Below are 25,128 nucleotides of genomic sequence, written 5' to 3'. Positions count from 1 at the left end.
CCTTCAGAGCTCTCCCAAGCCTCGCTTCATTAGCACAGAAACACACACACGTCCTTCTCTTACTCATTTACAAACCACACCCCCCCCCCTTCCACTGTTGCTCAGTAGGAACATTCCCCTGCTCCAAATCTTTGCCCTTCTGAAATCCTCTGACCTGCGTCAATTTCCTGGGCAGTCTACCCCAATTGACCCTCTTTCCCCCCCTGACGCCTATTTAAGGCGCTACCACCAGAGGTCGGCAACCAAAATAACTCGAGACATTTTTTTCCCGAATTCGTAAAAGAAAAAAAATCATTATTTCAGGATCCGCAATGCACGTGCTGAATACGAGAGAGACGGTGGTCCTCGATGTAGAAACAACGTCACGAAGCGACAGTCCTTAAAGAGCCGCAAGTTGTCGACCCCTGCGCTACGCTGTGCAAGCTGTAATTATTATTATTATTCTTGTGTACGTGCAGAGACTTTTGCAGTGTTGGGGCGGCGGTGGGTGGGCGGGGAAAAAGACGGTGCGCTGCCAAAGCCTGGAAAAACCCCTCTTTGTGCAAATTCCAAATCCTGGCTTTGTTAGAATTGCTCGGCAGCAATCGTAGACTGGTAGCGCGCCTCCCAAAAGACGCAGCTACCGAGGCCAAGATGCGCCACGGTGGCCGAGATGTTACCATCCTCACCTGGCATTGCATGTAAACGCTGTCGCACTATTTGCCCCACCTGTCCTGTGCAAGCCGTCTGCACGACACGGCTAACAAAAGTGTGGCTTAAGGGCTGCGGCGTGCCTCCGCGTGCTCCGATGGTGCGCTCTCCAGGGGTCAGGGGTCGGAGCATGCTTCCTCATCAATGCTTTTAGCTATGGCTGAAGTTGGTACTGTGAATAACAAGACGTGGTCCCGCTCAGTCATTCGGAGTTAAGATTTTTATAACTCCGCACCGATTCACGTGCCACCCTTTCATTCGCCGGGATTCATCGCTTTCCCCCCGGCCCTCCCCTCCGGCCCCCCCCCCGGCCCCCCCCACGGCCCCCCCCACGGCCCCCCCCCCGGCCCCCCCCACGGCCCCCCCCACGGCCCCCCCCACGGCCCCCCCCACGGCCCCCCCCTCTCCCGCCACCATGGCCTCCGAATCCACCCCCTTGGCCTCTCCGGCTGGCCTTCATTTTTTTCACGCCGCCGCTCTGCAGGAATTCCATCCTCTCCTTCTTGCGCCGCGCCTTCAGGATCTGGTCGGGGTTGCGCAGCTCCGAGCGCACGCGCTGATGCTTGTCGGCTCCGCCGCCGCCGCGGCGAGAGGCCCCCGGGTGGCCCCCTCTGCCGGGGGGCCCGCCTCGGCCGTCCCTCCTCTTGCCCCTGACGCCTGCGTCGAGAGAGAACGGGAAGGGGGGGGGGCACACGTGTGGCAACGCGCGTTTGTACGGACGAGTCGAAACCCAGGTTTCCTCTCCCCACGCGGGCCGAGAGCGTTGGGAAATACTCATTTCCCTTGTACGTTTTCCGAGCTCGTGGTGGAAATTTCGGATTCCATTTTGACAGGGGGGCCAAGAACATTTTCAGGACAATCACTGGGGCAGTTCCAAATCGGGGGTCAGTGAGAGTCATGCAATACAAAAAAGCACTGCGTAAACATAAATGCCACCGTCTAGTGGTACATTCCGTACTACATTCCGTACGCTGTAAGGTCGAGACAACTAAGCTTGAAATATTTAACATTTCGTCACCATCATGATCCTCCCCATGCCATCTCCACCCCTCAGTCCTGCGATGCCACAAATCCACGTGTGGCTCCTGGACACGGGCTGACCTCATCGCTACATCTCTCGTCTAAGCTTTAAATATTAAAAATTCCATCACCATCATGATCCTCCCCATGCCATCTCTACCCCCTCAGTCCTGCGATGCCACAAATCCACGTGTGGCTCCTGCGCACTCGGGCTGACCTCATCGCTACATCTCTCCTCAGCGGTCACCTTCTCGGCTGGATGGACACAAAAGGGCCGCGCGCGCGAATACTTTCAGCAGAGGTGCGAAGACAAATTTCAAAGGGCGTGGGGAGGTGGGCATAAGGAAGAGGGTCAAGAGAATGAGGAAATCCGGATTCTACACGCCGGTGCCACACCTCGCCACGCGCTGCCGCGTCCTCTCCTCCCACCGCCGCTGCCGCCCTCCTCGTCCTCGCTCTCCGAGACGCGATCGTCGATCCGGTTCTTCTTGCGCCACTCGGCGTAGCTGCTCGCGAGGGTCAAGGCTCCCACAACACAGGCAACGTGGATCGAGCGTCGCTATTCCTGGGGGCAGGCGCTCCACCTGTGGCTACGCGTGCGGAGGACCGTTGGAAACGAACGCTTATATTTAAATTTTGTCTCAAGACTCGCGTTGTGGGGTGAAGTCACACACTCCGACACGCATCCGGTTATCGGAGAGTGAGTTCACGTAGGTGAACTTGGACTCACACTTGCATACTAAAATGTTCCACTCCTCAAGGGGTTTTTCAAATGAAATCTTTACATAAATATCGCCCGAAAGTTGATGCCACAGAACTGCAAAGAGAGAGGCAATTAAGTTAGGCCTCTTACTCAACATTAGATTGCACTTCCTCAATTTCCAAGTACAAGATCTCTCGATAAGGCAAATCTGCGTGACACGTCACGTTCTGTCACGAGTGGCAATGCGCGCAGAGTGATCCAAAAAAAGTCCCCGATATTTTTTCCTTTTTCGTATTTTTAAAAATTATATTCCGACCGTGCTACACATGTAATCTCAGGAGACGTTTGGAACTCTTGCAAAGAGTGCAGCGCCCCATGTTAGAGAACAACCCACAGAAGTTGATATCTGAGAACTACTTCTCAGATTCCTGCAAGTGACCTTAGATTTTAACAAGACTAAGAGGAGGCGAATTTCTCACAACCTGCTCACGCAAAAATGTGTGGTGTAAGGCGGTCAAAGCAATAAGTAAAATCTGACCTGGAGCTTAGCCAAATTAAATAAAAAAAACATAACCTGATGCTTTATTTGTGCAGCCTTTGGGTGACTGAGCTGAAACCATCAACTCGCTGACCACAAGGTGGCCGGGACCGGGTTCTAACCCAGGATAGATCTCAGCGGTTGCCAGCACAGATGACATCGCAGGGAAGGATACAAGTTGGTCTTGTATGAGGCGGAGATGTACTGCCCGCTCTCCGTTTTAATTTTCTTTTTGCCATCCTTGTTGCCGGAGTCGCGCACGAAGCGCTTCCTCTTTCTGTCCCTGCGCGACACGCACACACACACACGCGGGCGAGAAAGAGAGAGTTTAAAAAGAGAATTGCTCACAATCAAACATCGGACGGAATCACCTTTCCGGGAAAGACACGTGTACCCGATGCATCGCTGGAGCACATTACGTTGACGCCAGCAGCCTTAGCGGTCATAACGGACACGACCATGTGCGCAAACCATAATTGATGATAATAATAATCTTCAAAACGTTCAGCCTTTGTCAATCTACTGTTGAATGAGGGCCTCCCCACACTGTGTGCGTTATCTGAGGCATAGTTCACCACGCTGGTCAGTGCCGGTTTGTGTAGGTGGAGAGCAAAGACGGGGGGGGCATGGCACGACAATTGATTTTGCTGCAATGCCCCCTGGTGGCCATCACGCAGCCCCAACAGAATCCCAAATTTGAGCGGTGCACGAGGCAGCCAAGTACAGAAGTCACTCAATCAGGTGAACAGGCCTGTGCTCAGATACACAGACAAGATAAAGATCTCCCGTATAGCCTGAACAGACTCTTGGGGCAAGTGCTGTTAGCAAGCACCTATGAAGGCCGGCACGGCACACGAGGGAGTAGGTGGCCAGCACCACGCCCAGCCGCCTTTGTCTCCCCAGTGGTGATGCTTACACATCGAGGCCGAGTCGACCTAGGGTAGGCCCCAGGACCGGTTCAGATAATCGTCTCTGGCGTTGACGGTGCGCGGGAATCGAACTCGGACCGCCGGGTTCGTAGCGCAGCGTAGCGCTAACCGCGATACTACCAGCTTGTGCTCAAATACACAAGCCGTGTCACACACGCACGCGCACACGGACCATCGCATGAGCTGCTTGTTCTTGTCCAGGTCCCGCGTGTCGTCGCCCATGAGATCCAGCACAGCCCCGGACGCCTGCTGTTCAAACACCGTGTTCCCATTCATGCTCAACCTGCACACTCCCGTCACACGCGCGCGTGCGCACAGCACTGGTTACACATGTCCACACCGCAACACGTGCCAGGGTACGCAGCGTGCATCGCACACAACGGCACGTAGGTGCAAAACGCAACACACTTGTGTACAAACAGGACCGCGTGCACAGTATAAAAACAGACAAAGATCCCCCCCCCCCCAACTGTGCTAATTGGAGGGCGCGTCGGAGAGTAAACGCACAACATCACAAATCGAGCACGACGTTTCGCTGGTGATCGCAACAGGTTTCATCGGGCGACGGTCGGCATAAATCCACAGCCCTCTCGTGCATGCTGCGACGCATTCACTCCGTGTGCGTGTGTGTGTGTTCCGCACGCCGCACCCCCTCTCAGAGTTGGCGTCTTTGGACTGGTACGGGATGTAGAATTCTTCGTCCTTGGCAGTGTCCACTTTTTTGCGCTTCCCCTTGTCGGGATCGCCATCCGATTGGGGACGTTTCCGCTTCCGTCCCACGACCTCGGAGAACACCTCCTGCGTGGCCACAGCGGGCGGGTGGGGGGGGGGCATCGGGTTAAAACAAATAAGAATCGGTTCTCGACGGTATCCCACGCGCGCGATGGGAAAATCGACGAGTTCAAACCGCCACCCAGGGGTCAATGCGGCCCGCGCGGTCGTTTCCGGCGACGATAAAAACAACTTAAGCACACGTCGTGGCAAGTCAACTACGGCCGTGCTACAAAGTGACCCGGCCCCCCCCCTTCTAACCTACGGACATGCGTCAATGTCGTAGTAATAGTTGGTGATAGGGGTAGTGATAGGGGTAGTGATAGGGGTAGTGATAGGGGGTAGTGATAGGGGGTAGTGATAGGGGGTAGTGATAGGGGGTAGTGATAGGGGGTAGTGATAGGGGGTAGTGATAGGGATAGTGATAGGGGTAGTGATAGGGGTAGTGATAGGGGTAGTGATAGGGGTAGTAATAGTTGGTGATAGGGGTAGTGATAGGAATAGTGATAGGGATAGTGGTTGTGGTAGGCCTGTCCGTAGCTGGGTGGAGAGGAGGGGGGGGTGTGGGCAGGGGAGTAGCAGCAGCAGCAGGATGGGCAAGGCGGAAGAGAACAGTCACAAGCAAGTACGGAGCCCCGCTGATACGCGGTTAAAACACAACACGCTGTTATTCATTCCGTACGTCAAGCGTCTCCTCCGTCTCCTCCTCATTGGCGGCAGCGACGCGGCGCAGTGGTTCCGGGCCGGCCTCGTGCGCGGCCGTCGCCGCCGCCTTCTCCTGCAGGGCCTGGCGGTGGTTGCCGATGGCTCGGCCGTGCTTAGCCCGCTTGGCCCTCATGATTTCGCTCGCCACCGTCTTCTTCGTGGCGTTGATCTCGAATATGGTCTGCGGGGCGCCGAAAGCACCGCGGGGCGAAAGGCGAATGACCTCGAGAAATCGACGGTGGATGTGCGATTCTTTAACCAGATTTGGCGACTCGAAGCTGCGACAGGCTTTTAACCGTGATAGGCCTCTGTTGGCATTCCCTGTAAATATTTGCTCGAAGCACAAATCGAATTATCGTCACTTGTGATTTAGATTTTTGAATACGTCTGTTGTGGTATAAGCGGCCTCTCGTGGTGGTAGGGATCACAAACATAAAAAAATTGACAAAGTATTCAAATATAAAAATGAACGTTTACACGATGCAATGCTTATATCTTAAGCTTAATAATGAATCTTGACTTAAAGCTTTCGTGACTGCAGGAATTCATATTCTTTGGGTCTTTCGGTAAAGTCACATAGATGGGTTCAAAGAAAATAACAAAAAACTACGCCCTTTGGCGTCATCTGGTCCAACACCAATGGAGACTAGGCTCTAAGAAAATCTGTCTCGGGTGTGGACGAATCAACTTCAAGGACAGTGCATATCATTATCAGAGTTGTTTATTTTTGTTTGCATTTTGACTGCTTGTGTTGTGGTTATTGCAAACATGACCCCTTGTATAAAGGTGTCAGTTTTTGTACCAGTTGAAAGGGTAAAAACCTATTACTAAACTACGACGTTTCGATCGCAACACAAGCGTTCGTCATCAGGAAGACGAACGCTTGAGTTGCGATCGAAACGTCGTGGTTTTTTGTTATTTTCTTTGAACCTATCTACGCGACTATACCGAAAGACCCAAAGAATATTAATAATAAATTTCAATGGATTAAGCAATGCAACGCATTACACTTAATAATAACAAAGGATTTATTAATCGACGTTTGAAAAGGCAAACACCCCACTACCACCCCCTACGCCATGCGTCGCGTGACAAGTGCGTTAAATGTCTCCGTGCGAACTACGCGGATCCAGAACGCGCGCCAATCGCCGGCGAGACTCACAGCCTTGGACTTGTAGTTCTTGATTTCATCGACGATTTTCAGCCTCTCGTGCTCGTTCTGCTCCAGGACCTCGGCTGGGAAAACAAAGCGGCGGCGGCGTTCCCGGTCGTTAGGAATGTCTCATTGTGAAAAAAATTAATGACAACTACGGAAACATCAAGGACGTTAAGCACACGGGAAACCCCGATGGCCGTGGGCGGTAGGAGAAATATTATGATGACGCGGAAGCGAATGAAACGCGTCGGGGCCTCACCGTAGAGCGGGTGGACGGGCATGGACGCCATCTTGAGGGCCCGGGCTCGTTTGATGGACTCGGAGGAGGGCGCCGGGCGCGTGCGGGCGTAGTGCTGGAACGCGTTCTCGGCAACGTGCAGCAGCGAGCTCAGCTCCAGCGAGGACTCGTGCTGCGCACGCAGCAGCGTGTCCTCGTCGTCCAGCACGCACTGCGGCACGCGGCCCAGCAGCCCGTCCGTGTCGGCCGCCGCCGCTCCTCCTGCGTTGACGTGCACGGGGGGAGGGTGGGGGGAGGGGCGTGGGGGGGCGCGGGGGGTTATGACGCGCGGTGGGACAGCGGTTGGCGATCGGCCGAGCGTCGGCCTGTGGCGTGTCCGTGAACCCCGGCGGGCCGGCCCGGTTAATGCTGCCCGCGTGAATGACCGCGGGGACGTGCGGGCGAATGATTCGAAGTGGATGTCGAAAGATCTCGTGAGAATATTCTAGAAAGAGTGGGCCATGCGTGGCGGGCCTTACGCTTCAAGTTTAACCACTTTTGTAAGCTACTCGCAAATATAAATGGGGAAACAACAAAGAAATGTCACCCCCCACTGGCAGACTTAGGCCCGTTTGTAGGCCGGCTCTGCGTACACCATGCGCTGCATAGGGATAGCTGCCACTGGGGGGTCCCCCCTTGGCTAGGCTGCAGCAGGGCACCGCAATGGTTGTATGCGTGCATCTTGAACTTCCTTTAACCAAACGTGCTAATCCGAGGTGCGGGAAATGGTTGGGATGAGATGTGATGCAAGGCACTTGGCGGAGTTGCTGAGGCATGTAAGCAAGCGCATTACACATGCAAATCACTACCCTTGCGACGCACACAGAAAGACACGCACCAATCAGAGACACGCGCACAGAATACACAGGTAATCCCCCGTGTAGCTTTTCGGAGCAAGGGCTCTGAGCAAACAACTTTGGAGACCGGCACAGTTCCCGAGGGAGGCAAGCACTTTGGCCAGCACCGTGCCCAGCCACCTTTGCATCTCCATTGCCGATGTTCATAAACAACAACAACAAATACTCATTCAAGGCCGAGTCCACTCATGGTAGAGGCAGGACCAGTTCAGATATCACTCGCCACCGACGCCCACCATTGCAAGGAATCGAACTCGGGTGTGATGGGTTCGTAACATTGTGCGTTATCGCTCCACCCCCCAACGTGTACACGCAGTACATATAACACACAAGCACTATAACTATAAACTATTAATAATTTACCAGGTAAGGCCCACTGAGCTATATAGTTATTTTTCAGAAGCGACCTGGCCATCACAAATGACAGCTCAACGAAGTGGCTCATCATGATCATCATCACGCGCAAATTTGCAGCAGCCGAATACTCTTTAAACGCGCGACTGTTGATTCTAAACGCGGAGGGGGAAAAAAAACGGAGAAGAATCCACGCGACGCACGCGCGCTTTTAACACACGCCGCCGCCGACGACGACGAGCGGCGCGGGGGGGGGGGGTTGAGGTCCCGCGTCCTCGTGAACGCAGCGACGCACCACGGCAAGCCTCTTACCCGCTTCCTTGGCGGCGGCGGCGGCAGCGGCGGCCGCGGAGGCGGGGAAGCGCAGGGGTCGCCCGAGGAAGAGGTGGAGGTCGATGACGAAGGGAATCTCGTCGGGTGCCACCAGGGAGTACGCCGTGCCAGGGCGGCCGGCGCGCGCCACGCGGCCTGAATCGCAGGGCGCAAAGATCCTCGGTTTAACACCGCGGAGGCTTCCGCGACCAATATCATCCATGACAAAGGTTTTTTTTGGGTTAGGTCGCGTAAATGAGTGTGTCGTTAAACCTGCCACCCGACACAGCCAATCGGCGAGATTTGTCACGTAAACAGAACGTGCCAATTCGTTACTAGTGGAGCAAATCCACAACATTTACAATCTAAGTACAACATTTCGCCAGTAATTACAACTAGCGCCATCAATATTTGCAACACAAATCCCCGCCGCCCCACCACTCACCGACGCGATGGACGAAGAGTTTGGGCTTCCCCGGGAAGTTGTAGTTGATGACGTTGTCCAGCATGGGGATGTCGATACCGCGGGCGGCCACGTCCGTCACGATCAGCAGCATGGTCTTCTTGTGCACGAACTTGCCCACGTTGATCTTGCGCTCCGTCTGGTCGAGGGCGCTGTAGATGTACGCGCAGCTCATGCCCGCCTGGCTCACCAGCTGCGCACGCACGGGCGAGCACACACACGCACGCACGCACAAGTGGATACGGGCACAAACGCACGGAAGCCACACCATGTGACCAAATTAATGAAATTTTACCAGGTACACTCAGCCATAGTTCTTTTTTCAGAAGCGACCTGGCCACAAATGATAGCTCAACGAAGTGGCGGCTTATCATCATGTGGACATTCATAGCAGCCAAATACTCTTAACGTATGTTTCTAAATGTGGAGGGAAAAACCGGAGGCACAATACAAAGATCCTCCATGTAGCCTTTAACAGACTGTTGGGGCAAGTGCTGTTCACGAGCACCTATCAATGCCGGCACAGCACACAAGGGGGATGGGCTGGCCAACACTACGATTGGCCACCTTTGTTTTGCCAAGTGGTGATGTTTCCACACCGCAGCAGACCTCGCCGAGAGCCTCCCCGGGGTCGACTCAGCCTCAAATGAGTACCTGGTGCGATGTGTTAAAATCGCCACTCGTGGTGCTGGCCTTCCACTCGCTTGTGTGCCCTGCCGGCCTTCACAGGTGCCAGTTATCAGCACTTATCAAAACAAATACGTACAGGCTACACGGGAGATCTTTATCTTAGCACCTGCGAGTACGCGTCTATGTTGATGATTACTGTCCGCGTGCGCGTCGACGATCGGGATACCTCTCGCAGGTACTCCACGTGGTGCTTGGTGGCGACGAACACGACCGTCTGCTCGTGCGGCTTGACCACCGTGCGCAGGAGGTGCAGCAGCACGCACGGCTTGTCGTCCGCGCGCGAGCACATGAACGCCAGCTGGTACACGCACGCACGCACGCACACGTTATGCTCACACGACGATCCCCCGCGCGGCCTCGTACGACTATTGGGGAAGGTGCCGTGAGTCGAGCGCCTGTTACCCAGGAAAGCTTCACCGAGCCTCAAGACTCTTTTTCAGGTGGGTCCTGCCCAAGTTTTCACAGCAGTGGGGCCCGATGTTGCGATGCGTGTAATCCCAATAGAGTAATTTTCAGGGCGCCTTTCGGTATTGTGATGTTTGGCCAATACCAGTTACACTTTCCGAGGTTATTTTTGGCTATGGGAGGAAACCACACAACCCAAAGCAACCCAGGACTTTCTTACCGAGGCGCAAGTGTACCCACTGCACCAACCTGCCGACCTATTCAAGGTTGACGTGACGCATGAAGGAGTGGTGTGTGCCAGCGCCAGGCCTGGCCACGCATCGCGTGCTCATTAAAGGGCGAGCCGACGACAGAGAGACCACATGGATACGCTGCTGCGGCCGGGAATAGAACTCAGGTCGCCCCATGTGCAATGCCGTGAGACAAACGCCACCGTTGCCACACGTATCACAAAGACAAAGATCCCCCGTGTAGCCTTAACAGACTTTTCAGGAAATTGCTGTTAGCGAGCACCTATGAAGCCCGGAACAGCACGCGGGGTGGGTGGGTAGCCAGCACCACGCCTGGCTGCCTTTGTCTCCATAGTATCGATATTTATACATAGCACCAGGTACTCATTTGAGGCCGAGTCGACCTAGGGAAAGCCCAGGACAGGTTAAGATAATCGTGACCGGTGTTGGCCGTGAGCTGGAATCGAACTCGGGTCGCCGATTTTATAATGCAGTGTAGCGCTAACCGCTACACCACCGCTCCCCAACATATCACCCACGGGTGCGCGCGCACACACACACAAAGACAGACATTCACCAAATGCCTGCGGCTGCCCAAGAGACACCTCGTGATACACAGCCGCAAGCTCAGGAGCGATCGAGTCGTGAAACACGGCCGCCCTCTCGTGGCACTGACCCACCTTGAGCTGGTCACTCAGCTTGGAGTCCACGTCCAGACGAATCAGCACTGGGTCACTCAAACCTGGAGCCGGGGGACAACAGCAGCGGTTAGACCAGTCGTTGCAGCCACAGCTCGTCTTAAACTATCTCAAGCGAACAATCGTGGAACTAAAAGGGTGAAAGCACGAGACTGGCATCCAACGGAGATGAAAGCGGAGCGTCAAAAATAACGATGGTGGACGACGACGACGAATTTGGTTGAAACGGGCGTTACGTGGCGACCTCCCCCCCCCCTTAACGCTGCAACCGCGGCGCTCACCTGCACGGGCGAACTCCACGAGCTGCTTGGGCAGCGTGGCGGAGAAGAGCAGGGTCTGGCGCGAGTCGGGGAGCCGGCGGATGATCTCCGTCAGCTGCTCGGCGAAGCCCATCTCGAAAAGCCTGCAGGCGGGCGGGCACGGCACGCACGCGAAGGTGGTCAGGGGCACGCACGCGGCATGCAAGCACGCACGCTCGCACGCACACACGCTCGCACGCACGCACGCGTGACAGACGTCTGCATCATGCGAGACGTCCGTGCAACTCGGACGTCTTGCACGACACGGACGTCTCGCGCGTTATTACGCCACGGTGGCTAGGGGATGTTGACGACCTCGCCTGGTGTGCAGGAGGTCGCGATTTCGATCCCGACCCCGACGCCTGCTGTATGTTTGGAGTTTACGTCTCTCTCTCTCTCCCCGTGGTCCCGCGGATTTTTCTCCGGGTCCTCCGATTTTTCCCTCCACATTTAGAATCAACATAACGCGTTTATAGATTATTTGGCCGCTATAGATTTCCATGCAATAAGCCATGTCTTTGAGCTATCATTTGCGATGGCCAGGTCGCTTCTGAAAAAGAGCTACATAGCAGCTCAGTGGGCCTTAACCTGGTAAAATAACCAAAAATATTTTGAGTTTATCGTTTACAACTCGAATGGTACGAGGGCACGTGCGCGCCACCATGAACGAGTTGCGCAGGAAAACCCGCAAAAGCCTCGGCTGCAATCCACCCGTTCGCGGACGGGTTGCTTCCGCCCGGTGGGCGGAGGAGCTCTCGGCCGTTTCCGAGCCGAGCGATGGCGGAGATGAATACGTGGAGTGTGATTCCCGCCAGGCTTATGACGATGAATCCGACCAAGCAGGGAAACCAGGCCTTCGAACGCCGGCGTGCTCACGTGTGTCGCATGTGACAAATGCACCCGGAAAAACGCCGCTTGACCCTGTCCCGTTTCGAGACAGCTGCAAGTTGAATCTCAAGCAAGCGGTTCAGTGTTAATTTTATTTAGAGAGGCGTAGCGCCGTTGTTTTTAAAGACATTGTACTCACCGCAGAGAACTGTAGCGACACGACCGCACTCTGTGATAGCTGGCGACAAACTGTGCCACGCGCCCTTCCGCATGGCCTTGTTGGAGCCTTGGTAGCGATACAGTTAATTCATTCGGGTTTTTCCTTCCGGTTACATTCCGAAGATGTCATCGGGACGCAATCGGAAGAACAGGCGACGTGCGTACACGTACGCACACCATCGGAATGGGAAAGGGTTAATTGCCGAGCGGGACCGGGTTTGAAATCGCCGTCCGCCTGGCCTGGCGAGGTCACTTGGACCTCGGGAGCGTCCGGCAACGCGCCCCTGGCAGCCCCGCCCCTCCGCGGCGATGCAAGTTGCGCGTCTCTCACCTGTCGGCCTCGTCGAACACGACGTACTCCATCGCCTGCAGCTTCAGGTTCATCTCCACCACCACGTGCATGAGGCGGCCGGGCGTCCCGATGATGCTGCACAGGTGCGGCGAGGCGACAAGGGAGGAAGGGAACTTTCTTCAATTTCAAACGATACCTTAGTAAAAAAAATGTAACATCAACTGCTTGGATATTAGCTCTCTCTCCATTGCTCCACAAAATGCATTCATAGCCCAATCTAAACTTCCAGATTTGTTCATCTGCAGCAATACATTATGGCAAGATGTATCGTCTTGGGTTCAGCAATTTGTCACCAATGATTTACTGATTGGTATGTATGGTGAACTTCTTTCGCACCGTACGTAGCCCCCCGTGTTAATCTAAGTATTCCATTAATATGTATTCAGGAGAGTAGATAAGTACTGTGAACGATACATGCGTTGTTAAATCGTGTAAATGTGTTACTTTAGATTGGCATTGTGTGCAATTAGTCCCCCTATGACTGCCAGTACCATTCTACAACTGAGAAAATAAATCATACTGGTAGTAACCTCCTGGTTACACCAGCCCACAGGAGATTATTCTGTCCGTCCGTCGTGCATCCAAAAATGGGAGGGGTGGGGCTGGGTGGAGAGGGGCTGGGTGGGGAAGGAGGGGCTGGGTGGGGAGAGGAGGGTGGGGAGGGGCTAGGTGGGGAGGGGAGGGTGGGGAGGGGGGTGGGGCTGGGTGGGAGTGGTGGGGAGGGGCTGGTCACCCCGTGGTGCCCTTATAAAACTCAACGTTTAACCTACTCACGCCGGCTTGTGCCCGCCATCACAGTCGGGCATATTTGCGGAATACACCAGGTCGCCGTTGACCCTGGCCATTGACCGAGCAACCCAACGTTCCTACCAGCTCCCTCCGCAGGAGGAATGTGTTGGCTTTACCTATTCACTACTTTGATAAACTCGTGACAACAGGCAACTAGGTGGCTCCGAAGGCTTTGGAGCAGCTCGAATTAAATTATTTTGAACCAAATTGTGTACGGGACCGACGAATTGCCAACAACGCGTCAAGTAAAGCTTGGCTCACATGTCTGGGTTCTCATGCAGGGCAGCAAACTGGTCTTCCATCCTGAAAGACACACATGCGTCATTGAAATGTAAACACAAATTCAGCAGTGAACGATGAGGAAAACTTTCAATAAAAAAAATGTGTGTTGACCACTGAAATAAAAAAAAAGTTCGAGTAACAAAAAAACTCATTTAAAAAAACTCGCAGGAGGTCACTGCGTGACACTGCCATGATTTAATGGAGTATTGTCATTAAACAACAATAAAAGTGATATAATCCCGGGCCAGACATGCCGAGTTGAAAACGCATCCGTCACAGCAAGGCAGGTTGGCTATTTATTACGGGAAATGACGGACATGAATCTGTAATCAAGGACATCAAGGCAAAGTAAAACGTAATGAAAATGTGAAAGTGCCTCCCCTCTTCCAATGGGCATGGTATCATCTCCTTTCATGGCTCGGAGCCAGTGGAGGAAATTCCACATTCATGAGACAAGAGCCTGTTTTTACCACATAGTCCATGAACCCACACCAGATATTTCACTTGCCAGCACCACCTGAGGTGGCTTAACTTTATAGTTGTTATACATTCCTTACGTGGCTAATAACAGTGAATTAAGTGATAACCACTTGAAATACAGGATACATCGGTAAAACTGAGGGTACCCGAGTTGGTTCCAATGTCTGCTCTGGCCCACGGACTAACAGGAACGGGTGAGGGTCACGGCGGTAGATCCCGCTACGGGAGGCATTTGCCAGTGAGTGCGCCGAGTGTCGGGCATGCGTGCCCGTGCCAAATGCTGACCTGTCTCCTCCGAGGATGAGGGCGGTCTTCAGCCCGGTGTGCTTCCCGAGCTGTGGAAACGCAACAGTAATTTTAGCTGTGACGGTCCCACCTGATGACGGAGACTTGTGTTGCCTCCGAAACGTCGTGATTTATTATTTTATTTCCATTATTACTTTAATTAACTTTTAATTTTATTTTTTTACCTACGTGACTTTACCGAAAAAACCTAACAGTGTAAAAAGTGTCGCATGCTTACGGGTAACTATTCCACGTGATCCTGCCACAATTGTTTTTTTTGTTATTATAACCACTGAGCACGTGAGCAATGGCGTTCGCGTGGCGCATTGGCGGAGGCCAGAGCGTGCATTAGCGCAACGGAACGAAGCGATGTTGACGTCGCGCGGTCCGGGGGTGACGCGCACCTCCTTGGTGAACTTGCTCGTCTGCAGGGCGAGCTCGCGCGTGGGCGAGAGCACGAGGGCACGAGCGCCGGCCTGGGCGCTGCGCGCGTGCAGCCGCTCGAACATGGGCACGAGGAACGCGGCCGTCTTTCCGCTGCCCGTGCGCGCCATGGCCACCACATCGCGGCCCTCCAAGATCACGGGGACACACTGCGCGGGGAGGAACGGCACCACCGTTGTTAACGCTTCGTGCAAAACAACAACAACCGCCACGGCCACCACATCGCGGCCCTCCAAGATCACGGGGATACACTGCGCGGGGAGAAATTGCACCACCGCTGTTTATGCAATAACAATCACGTTCACCACGAAGTGGCGACGACATCACCATGGCGCTTGTGCCAGGCGATATGCACTTAAAAATTTAAGGCCGCATGCACAGACATGATTGAGAGACCGTGGGGACACCTCCAGCTTTTTAAGCAACAATTTTACCGCCAGGCCACGTAATAAAATATGGGATTAGTCAGTGGAGTACTCGAGAAAAACAATCTAAGGAACACTGTTCTTTGTTAAAATTGCACTTGTAACTGAAAAATATATAATAGGCTAACATTTCAAGACCTTTTCAGAGCAGAATATGATTGTAAAATATCACTGCAATGTGACTATCCAATGGTACGTCAGACAATGTTTCTGTCTTTCCATAGCTACAAAGGACCTTTCCCTCTCATGCTGCAATTCTGCATAATTATATCCCCGTCACAAGACAGTGTTACTGATGTAGAAGAGGAGTTATTTTGACATGGGTTACGATAACATTCTTAAGCGGAATGAAACCCCGATGAGATACAGCAATAGTGTTATTTCTGTGGTGCGTCATATGTAATACAGAACACATTGTGTATTTGCTACAGCGTACAAATTAATGTTCAACAAGTGTTGTGTTTTGTATGGGACACGTCAGTGCAATAAATAGAAATAAATTATTAAGTCCCATATGAAAGGCTGTTAAAATATTTTTACATATTCATAAAGGGGACCTGACTGTAAACAATCATTCGACTGAACATCTGTGAAAGAGAGCTTTTTTAGCTCATCAGATTCCTCCAGCATAAAGATTCTGATTCTGATATGGAATTAACTGCACAGATATTCCAACTTCAACCTGGAGGTGCGACTCACTTTTCTTTGGATCGGTGTAGGGACTTTGTAGCCTTTTCCCATGACCCCTTTGAACACTGGGTAGCTGAGTCCTGCAAAAGGGGGAAAAGAATTTAGTAAAATGCAGCAATTGGTTTAAAACACAAACAAAATAATGATCAACATTCACATTATGCATCCCAAATTCCATCAACGAGTGTTTATTACATTGGGGGAAAACTGGTATAGTTTTAATAGTAGGTTTTTACCCTTTTAACTGGTACAAAACTGACACCAGTTAAAAGGGTAAAAACCTACTATTATATTTTGCCACTGGTAAAAGAGATCTCATAGTGTAAACTGGTATAGTTGTATAGAATGCATGCATAGCTTTGCACAGTTAGATTTGAAAAATACACTGAGGATCTGCAATCTCCTGCTCCCCTCGCAGCTTATCTCGCACGTATGTACGTTGAACTTCTTTCGCACCGTACGTAGCCAACCGTGCTAATCGGAGGTGCACACTGCTATCACACTTATAGCACTAAATTTCGATTTAAAGCTTTCGTGACTGCAGGGATTCATCTTCTTGGTTCTTTCGGTAAAGTCACGTAGAATGGAAATAATAAAACAATAAAAATAAAACATAATAAAATAATTCTCACAAATTATTTTAGTATGCATCTTAAGCGTCTTTCTGACAGACCTGTTCTTCACCTGAGGACGGCTGCTTGCGTTGTGGCCGAAACGTCGTGAGAATTATTTTATTATGTTTTATTTTTATAGTTTTTATTGTTTTATTATTTCCAGTCTCCGTGACTTTACCCAAAGAACCAAGAAGACTTATAGCACTGTTTAATAGAATTGCAAGAAACTCAACTCTGACGTACAGCAAAAATAAACCGTTCTCAAAATGTCACGGTAGTTATGGCATTTAAAATATATGAAAATACCCATGAATATATACTTCTCCACAAATCTGGCTGTCGCCTGATAAGCGATTTGCAATTACTGGCGACATGTACTCAGATTGTAAGTGTTGTGGCTTGGCTCTGCAACACAGCGGTGTGCTGTACTGGTAACGAATTGGCCACGTTCTGTTTATGTGACAAACCTTACTAGTTGGCTGGGTCGGGGTGGTGGCGGGTTTAACGACAACATTAATATATTTACGCGATCTAACCCAAAAAAACCTGTATTGTGGATCAAATTGGTCACAAAAACCTACTAAACGGTGGCTTCATATTCTTGGTTCTTTCGGTAAAGTCACGTAGAAGGGAAACAATAAAATAATGAAAATATAAAACAATAAAATTCTCACGACGTTTCGACTGTAATTGCTTGTTGCAGTCGAAACGTCGTGAGGATTTTATTGACTTTACCGAAAGAACCAAGAATATGAATCCCTGTAGTCACGAAAGCTTTAAATCAAATTAAAACGGTGGCCGTTTGTTATTCACTCACCCATGGACTGAAATCCTCCAGACTTCTTTTTCTTGCAGTTCTGCTGCTTGACAAGCTCGCGCGTGTTGAGCTCCGTATCGGAGGCATCTTCGCTGGGGAAACTCAAATGCTTCACGCTCTCCTAAAGAACAGAAATGCAAAACGCATTCAGCAGAAAGTTAAGCCTGTGCGTTGTGGTTATTTTTGTATCAGACAACATTGCTCATTGACAAATTGCCATTTAGAGTGAGCATTCAGAAGCGTAATGCATCAGATGGAACCGTCAGTTGATCCGTAATTATTTTAAATTTTTGGGTTTTTCATGGAACAATAGCCCGGTACGAGAACGCGAGCGGTGAGGGTGGGGGGGAGTTGATTCGTAATTATTAATTAGAACATAGGAGCCGAGCAAGACGATCTTGTTACTTGAGTATTCGCCTGGTTTAACAAAATATAACAATAAAAACGATATTTTTTATTTAAAAAATGTGTATTCTACCGTTTCATCGCAGAACAAGCACAAGTGCTAATTCATAATCAACGTTTTTGGGTTTAGATCGCGTTATTTATTAATGTGTCGTAACCCTCCACCACCCGACACGGCCAATCAGTAAAAAAGTGTCACGTTGACAAAAGACAAATAGTTCACTGCTTTAGCCCACCGGTGTGTTGAATGCAATTACCAGCGAAACGTCGTACTCAAAAATTGTAAATGTTGTGGTTTCACGCTTCAACACACCGGTGGGCTAAAGCAGTGAACTATTTGTCTTTTGTCAACGTGACACTTTTTTACTGATTGGCCGTATCGGGTGGTGGAGGGTTACGCCACCTTAATAAATAACGCGATCTAAACCCAAAAAGTTGATTATGAATATTGGTCGTGAAAGCCTACGTGTTAAACTGATAAGTGCTAATTGGCTGCTACATGTGGTGCGCTCTAAGAGCTGCATTAAGCCGATGGCCACTGGCGTGCACCACGCGTGCGTGGAGAGTCTGAGAGCAGACCCAAGCTGATGGGTCATCTGGGACCGTAACAGACCTCACGAGGCGCCTGAAATGAACACAAGCCATGCACGAACCTTCGAAGGCTACAAGCTGAAAGCAGCACAACACGGAGAGGCATGGCGAGCGCGAAGATCAGCACAACCTGATGGAAACAAGCGTGAGGTCCCTGGTCGCACAAGGGAGCCGATAGGTCTCACGAGATGGACACAAGCACAATGGCTCTTGATACCGGTAGAGCATATACCGTCCGAGACCGTTCCAAGCACGAAGACTCACAAGTTGGGCGACGCTCTGAAATATCACCCCGACACCAAAACGTGACCAAAGAAAGCGTCCGTTACTAGTGGGGCCACGTTTTTGCTACTCCCAGCTCGCCTACACTCGGCCGCCAGTTCATGAGCACGACGAGGCCCAAGTGAGGCCCAGGGGAGGGAGGGGGGGTGGCCCTTACCTTGCTGGGTACGCTCTCGGCCGGTACCAGCTCCGCGTCGTAGGAGTTCGACTCCGCGGCCTCGTCCTCGCTGTCCGCGTCGCGCCTCTGCGTCCGCCGGGGACCGCCGCCCCGTCCGCCACGCCGCCCTCCACGCTGACGCCGCTCTCGATTCATCGCTCGCGGTCTCTCCACAAGCAACTTTGCCTGCGCGTGTACAGTGCGGTGAAGCAACTCGTGCCTCGTGTGCGGGCGTATAATTACTTACGGATACACCGGCGCTCTTTGTATCTGCGTGCGTAGTGTGTGTGTGTATATGTGTGTGTTGTGTACGTGGACTTAATTATACGCAACGATTACTCGGGCTCGTTGTGAAAATAAAAAAGATGCACGGCCGTGGACTCGTTCAGACCGCACGTGCACGGCTGGGCGCGGACATCTTGATCCGGAAGTGGCGTCACCGCGAGCAACGCGCGGGTGACGTCATCGCCGGCGCACGTGGCGAGTCGGGCACTGCACGTGGCGACCGCGTGCGGTGCCCCACTTATGGCACCAGGGGGCAGTGTACGGGCGATTGACACCGCTCTGCTTTTCGATTTAAAGCTTTTGTGACTGCAAGGGATTCATCTTCTTGGTTCTTTCGGTAAAGTCACGTAGAAGGGAAATAATAAAATAATAAAAATAAAACATAATAAAGAATTGTATTTTCTTTTTTCGGTAAAGTCACGTAGAAGGGAAATAATAAAACAATAAACATAAAACATAATATTATTATAAAATAATAGAAAAAAACCATAATAAAGAATTGTATTTTATTTTTTCGGTAAAGTCACGTAGAAGGGAAATAATAAAATAAGAAACATAAAACATAATAATATTGTTTTATTTTTTAAATAAGAAAAATAAAACAATAATATAATGTTTTATTTTTATTATTTTATTATTTCCCTTCTACGTGACTTTACCGAAAGAACCAAGAAGATGAACCGCTCTGCTTGTTGCGAGAGATTTCCCCCGTCGGGCCGGTGCTATCTTATAACCTTTTACCGCAGCCTTGCCACCCCTTTGGTTCTCTCAGTCGTTAACAACAAAAATTTCGAGTGTTAATGAAACGCACAGAGTTTGATGTAACTGGGATTTTTGCACACAACGTTGTAATACCGTGTTTTTTTCTGGAAGATTTGCTGGTTTATCCAGGAAGTTTCTGTTGCGCGTCGTCGCTTTAAGATGTTCTCTGTTCATAGTTTGTTTGTTGCGGTTGCACCCAACTCAAGAGCCGGATATACCGAATAAATTAAACTTGAAGTTGTAACTTACGTGGCCGTGCTTGATTTTTGTTTTCGATGATTTTACACCTAAAAAAAATGTGACCATGTCTCGCACTCCCGGAAAGGGCATCTCGCACCCCATGGGTCTATAGATCAAGGCTGACAATAATCACACTCAGAATCAGAATCTTTATACTGGAGGAATCCGATGAGCTATACAGCTAGAAAGTAGCAAAAACAAACAATCCTATAACATGACAGTAGTGCAGAGTATATGAAAGGTAGACACATTCCCATTGGCCCTTAAGCAATGGTAAATATTCAGCATTGTTTCCATTTCAGAGACCGGTCTATTCGCATAATAAACTTGATTTGGTTGTACATTTGTGCAAATTCCATAAATATGCTTGTACAGTGCTTGTGAAATGCGCGAATTCCTCTGAAATAGAAATGTTGAATGTTCACCATTTGCACAGAGCTTGCAAATGGAGTGTCATTAATGTGAGTCTTGATCTGCACACCAGTAAACTTGCATCGCCAATGACCGTGATCTTTAACAGTTATCGCAATAACGAAATTGTCATTCACGAGTGAGCGATTTGACAACGTGAGTTTGCCAAGCGTGGCGTGAGCCCAGGGCTCAGCCACCCACCCTTCCTGTTGCACAGGCGACAGATTCCACAGGTGGATAAGTCGTGACACTTCTTCATCCTCAAACATGACTTCGTTGAGCTCCGCTTGTCACGCACAGACGCGTGACTTCTATGGTGTATTTGCCTCGGCACTCACACCGTGCAATTATGGGATTACCCTGCAGCCTGTTTTTAAATAAGAGTTAGAATGTTTTGTTGTTGTAATGTTATGACACGGGATTAAGGGCAGAGGAGACACCACCCTCGCTGCACGCGAGGGTTGTACGGTACTGTATGTGTGCACATGCAAAGCTCAATGTGTGCATGTTCATGCAACCCTTTAGTTGGGAGTGCACGTGGATCACGGGGTTATTTTGAATGTTCAGCAAAGACGCGGAAACACAGAAGTACAGGACAACAGTGGATGTTGCTGCACTGCCCTCTCCTACTCCCATGTAGCCCCGATGCCTCATGAGGACACTTGTACAATGGTTGTCTAAGCACTACCAAGGCTCAAACTTATTTAGCTTCTGAGATCGGCAGAGGTGGGACAAAGTCATTGTTATGCAAGTCCAAGTCGAGTCGCAAGTCATCAAATTCATGACTCGAGTCTGACTCGAGTCCAAGTCACATGACTCGAGTCCACATCTCATAGGTGGGACAAAGTCATTGTTATGCAAGTCCAAGTCGAGTCGCAAGTCATCAAATTCATGACTCGAGTCTGACTCGAGTCCAAGTCACATGACTCGAGTCCACATCTCATAGGTGGGACAAAGTCATTGTTATGCAAGTCCAAGTCGAGTCGCAAGTCATCAAATTCATGACTCGAGTCTGACTCGAGTCCAAGTCACATGACTCGAGTCCACATCTCATAGGTGGGACAAAGTCATTGTTATGCAAGTCCAAGTCGAGTCGCAAGTCATCAAATTCATGACTCGAGTCTGACTCGAGTCCAAGTCACATGACTCGAGTCCACATCTCATAGGTGGGACAAAGTCATTGTTATGCAAGTCCAAGTCGAGTCGCAAGTCATCAAATTCATGACTCGAGTCTGACTCGAGTCCAAGTCACATGACTCGAGTCCACACCTCTGGAGATCGGGCACCCTTTGAGGTATTTGGTCATTGGCTGCGTTTAATGTCGCGCTAATAAATTAGTTTTTAGCCAGGTATAAATAATGTTTTTCAAGATATGTATTTAAAAAGAAACAAACACATGTGCATTTAGTTCTTATCAAAACATAAACTTAGTTAATGAAAAGGAAGATAATGTACCTACAGGAGATTTTTGCTATAATTATATGTTACATGCGATAAATCAGAAATAGTGACAAAAATTAGAACAGAGTGCAAAGAAGCACGGAGAGATGCACGCTTGCCATTATACCGAGACAAAAAAAATGATGATGGTTGTGGAAAATTGAAGTAACAATATAAATAAGCAGCCAATACACCTTCACATATCTGCACCTCCACATTCAAATATAGAGAAAGTATGTTTCACAAATTCCATCGACCAAAATACCTTCTGAGAGTGCACAATTTCAGCGGCACTGGTTCATACACAAGCGAACTGGATACCGGTTTTGACATGCAGTGTCTCATCAGCACTCAATGCTGATGAACTTCGAGATGTGTCCAGGCAAGGACCCTCTCGAGATATGGGCCCAGTTCGACACAACACCGTACAATAAATAACACATTCCTTAGGGAGGGAGCTGGTAGGAACGTTGGGTTGCTCGGTCAATGGCCAGGGTCAACGGCGGCGTGGTGTATTCCGCAAATATGCCCGACTGTGAGGGCGGGCACAAGCCGGCGTGAGTAGGTTAAACGTTGAGTTTTAAAGGGCACCACGGGGTGACCAGCCCCTCCCCACCCAGCCCCACCCCTCCCATCCCCACCCAGCCCCACCAAGCCCCTCCCTACCCTGCCCCTCACCACCCTCCACACCCAGCCCCTCCCCACCCTCCCCTCCCCACCCAGCCCCAACCTCCCCACCCAGCCCCTCCCCACCCTCCCCTCCCCTCCCAGCCCCTTCCTCCCCACCCAGCCCTTCCTTGCACGACGAACGGACACAATAATTCCCCGTGGGCTGGTGGAGCCAGGAGGTTCCTACCAGTGAAACAAAATTATAATGAGCGTTGTGATTATTATTGTGTGCTGCGGATAACGTGGCCTGCAGCATACTCCCTCCATGTCTCTGCAGTTATTTTGGAATGCTGCAAACATGTTTTTGCAATGTCCTGTTAATGTGTTAAGGGAATAGAATAAATGCGAATTTATTTTATCCCGTCTAACTTTCAGTGAGCCAGGTTCATAGTCACTTACCACTTGAATGAATGCTATGAAATTATAGATGCAATGAATCATCAAATAATACATTGTTTAAACGCATGCCTGTACAGGTCACCATACAGCAATGGGGATTGCCTGTACGCAGATAATAGCAGGGTACGGCTATTTTATTGCACGCAAACGTACAGGAGGTACAAGAACAATCTGCATGCATTATAATGTACGTTGATTACCATATGAATAGCTCAACCGGCAACGGATACCCATTGTAATTTACATCCCCCCCGTTCGCACGCGAAGGGCTCACAAGTGACGTCATCACATCTACCCCTCGATTTAAGGAACGAAACAGGAGCTAGTTGCAACAGATAGTTGTAATTACTGGCAAAACGTCGTACTCAGATTGTAAATGTTGTGGATTTGCTCTCCAACACGTCGGTGTGCTGAACTAGTAACGAATTGGCACGTTCTGTTTACGTGACAAACCTTACTAATTGGCTGTGTCGGGTGGTGGCGGGTTTAACAATACATTTAGATTTACGTGATCTAACCCCCCAAAAATATACATTATTGATGATACAGTGTGTTAAAAGGGCTGTAAGGATATCAGATTAGATCCAAGCAACTCTTTGTAATGAAATATCCGAGTATTCTATGTCATGGATCTGCGTGAGTATAATGGGGTGGAACGATGGTACTGTGGTTAGCGTACGACTGCGCTTTGAATCTGATGACCTGTAAATTGATTCCCGGTCACGGCTTAAAAAATGTGATGCAGAGATGTGAGCTTCTTCCAGAACCAGTCAGGGTGGGTTTGTGAAGTATGTAAAAAAGAAAAAACTCCCATGACAACACAGCTTGAGTAGACCCCTATATTTGAAGCTTTCGTGACTGCAAATATTCATACTCTTAGTTTTTTCGGTAAAGTCACGTAGGTAAAAAATGAAATTAAAATGAATATTTTATTTTTATTAATTTTAATTTCATTTTTTACCTACGTGACTTTACCGAAAAAACTAAGAGTATAGACCCCTATAGCCAGCAGCTGATTCACACAGAACCATATACTATGATTACTTTATGAATATCAATAGATACACTCGCTGATTTGTGTGCCTGTTTAAGTAATTTCTTTGCTTGTGCCGAAACAAATGTTGAATGCAAATTTTCTCAGACGCCGAAGCTGAGTCAATAACCACGTGGGTCCCTCGAGAAATATATCGGCAGCCATTGCTCCATTGTGATGACACGTGACACTGCGGCAAGGACATTATCATCCTGGCCCCGCCAACAGCTCCTTCGGGATGGCCCCACGGCGTTGCCAGCTTTGATATGTCAAACCCCATTGAATCGCTCGCTCTGAATAATGCACTTGAAAGGGCGATTTTTTTTAACATGCGCTCTTTGCACAGACACACACCACACACACACATGGATCTTTGTGATATTGGATCGTAGTGAACTAACCTACAAGGGCGGTGAAAAACAATACCGCACATTAATGATTGACTGCTGCCACCGTTCCAAATTAATGTTCTACCCTTTCTATTATAGAAGTACCATGATGCATATTATAGAAATACCCCTATCATCACCCCTACCCCGATCACCACCCCTCCTTAACCACTCCCCACTGTTCTCCGAACTGTCGCCATAACTACTACACAACAAACACCACCATTTTTAACAACAACAACCCAACTCTTCATGATCTAAATTGTGGTAATTGTATACATTTCTTAATTGTACATTTGCAATGTATTATTGTTGTACTGTGCATCCTTTTAAATAGACGTAATTGGTTGTTGTTGCTGTTGTTAGAGCGATACTGTCGAGAAACATCTAAGGCTATGCTCTCCCCGGTTGCCTGGGAGAAAAGTTGTCTCAGTCATTGCCCAAATGATTGCCCGTGGCGCCCTTGAGATCCATTGTTCACTGGCCCTTCATGAATCTAGAACACATTCCTGTGGAGGGAGCTGGTAGGAACGTTGGGTTGCTCGGTCAATTGCCAGGGTCAACGGCGGCGTGGCGTATTCCGCAAATATGCCCGACTGTGAGGGTGGGCACAAGCTGGCGTGAGTAGGTTAAACGTTGAGTTTTATAAGGGCACCACGGGGTGACCAGCCCCTCCCCACCCAGCCCTACCCCACCCCCCACCCAGCCCCACTCTCCTCACACAGCCCCTCCCCACCCAGCCC

The 25,128-nt window shown here is 50.1% G+C and overlaps 1 protein-coding gene across 1 annotated transcript; it reads right to left on the bottom strand.

Moving 5' to 3' along the window:
• Positions 1–806: 806 nt before the first annotated feature.
• On the bottom strand, positions 807–19,183 carry DDX54 (DEAD-box helicase 54). The gene is made up of 21 exons (XM_078873977.1): positions 18,758–19,183; positions 17,323–17,443; positions 15,901–15,971; positions 14,737–14,925; positions 14,333–14,382; positions 13,547–13,588; positions 12,476–12,571; positions 11,080–11,201; positions 10,781–10,842; positions 9,632–9,763; positions 8,758–8,968; positions 8,313–8,468; positions 6,772–7,011; positions 6,519–6,592; positions 5,334–5,537; positions 4,530–4,678; positions 4,053–4,163; positions 3,127–3,234; positions 2,107–2,216; positions 1,105–1,347; positions 807–862 (listed from the first exon to the last, which is right to left on the bottom strand). The coding sequence occupies exons 1-21, from the start codon at positions 18,911–18,913 to the stop codon at positions 807–809; spliced, it is 2,703 nt and encodes a 900-aa protein (XP_078730103.1). The 5' UTR covers positions 18,914–19,183.
• Between the last annotated feature and the right edge of the window lie 5,945 nt (positions 19,184–25,128).

Source organism: Lampetra fluviatilis, chromosome 37 (assembly GCF_964198595.1).
Source record: "Lampetra fluviatilis chromosome 37, kcLamFluv1.1, whole genome shotgun sequence".
NCBI lineage: Eukaryota > Metazoa > Chordata > Hyperoartia > Petromyzontiformes > Petromyzontidae > Lampetra > Lampetra fluviatilis.
Note: the sequence above shows the minus strand (reverse complement) of the source record. Positions and strands in the feature narration are given on the sequence as shown.

Coding starts and splice junctions, on each gene's coding strand:
- DDX54 (XM_078873977.1), bottom strand. CDS start 18,913: ATGAATCGAGAGCGGCGTCAGCGTGGAGGGCGGCGTGGCGGACGGGGC. Junction 15,972..17,322: donor TGGAGGATTTCAGTCCATGG/GTGAGTGAATAA, acceptor CCCCTTTTGCAG/GACTCAGCTACCCAGTGTTC. Junction 13,589..14,332: donor CTCATCCTCGGAGGAGACAG/GTCAGCATTTGG, acceptor TGTGTCTTTCAG/GATGGAAGACCAGTTTGCTG.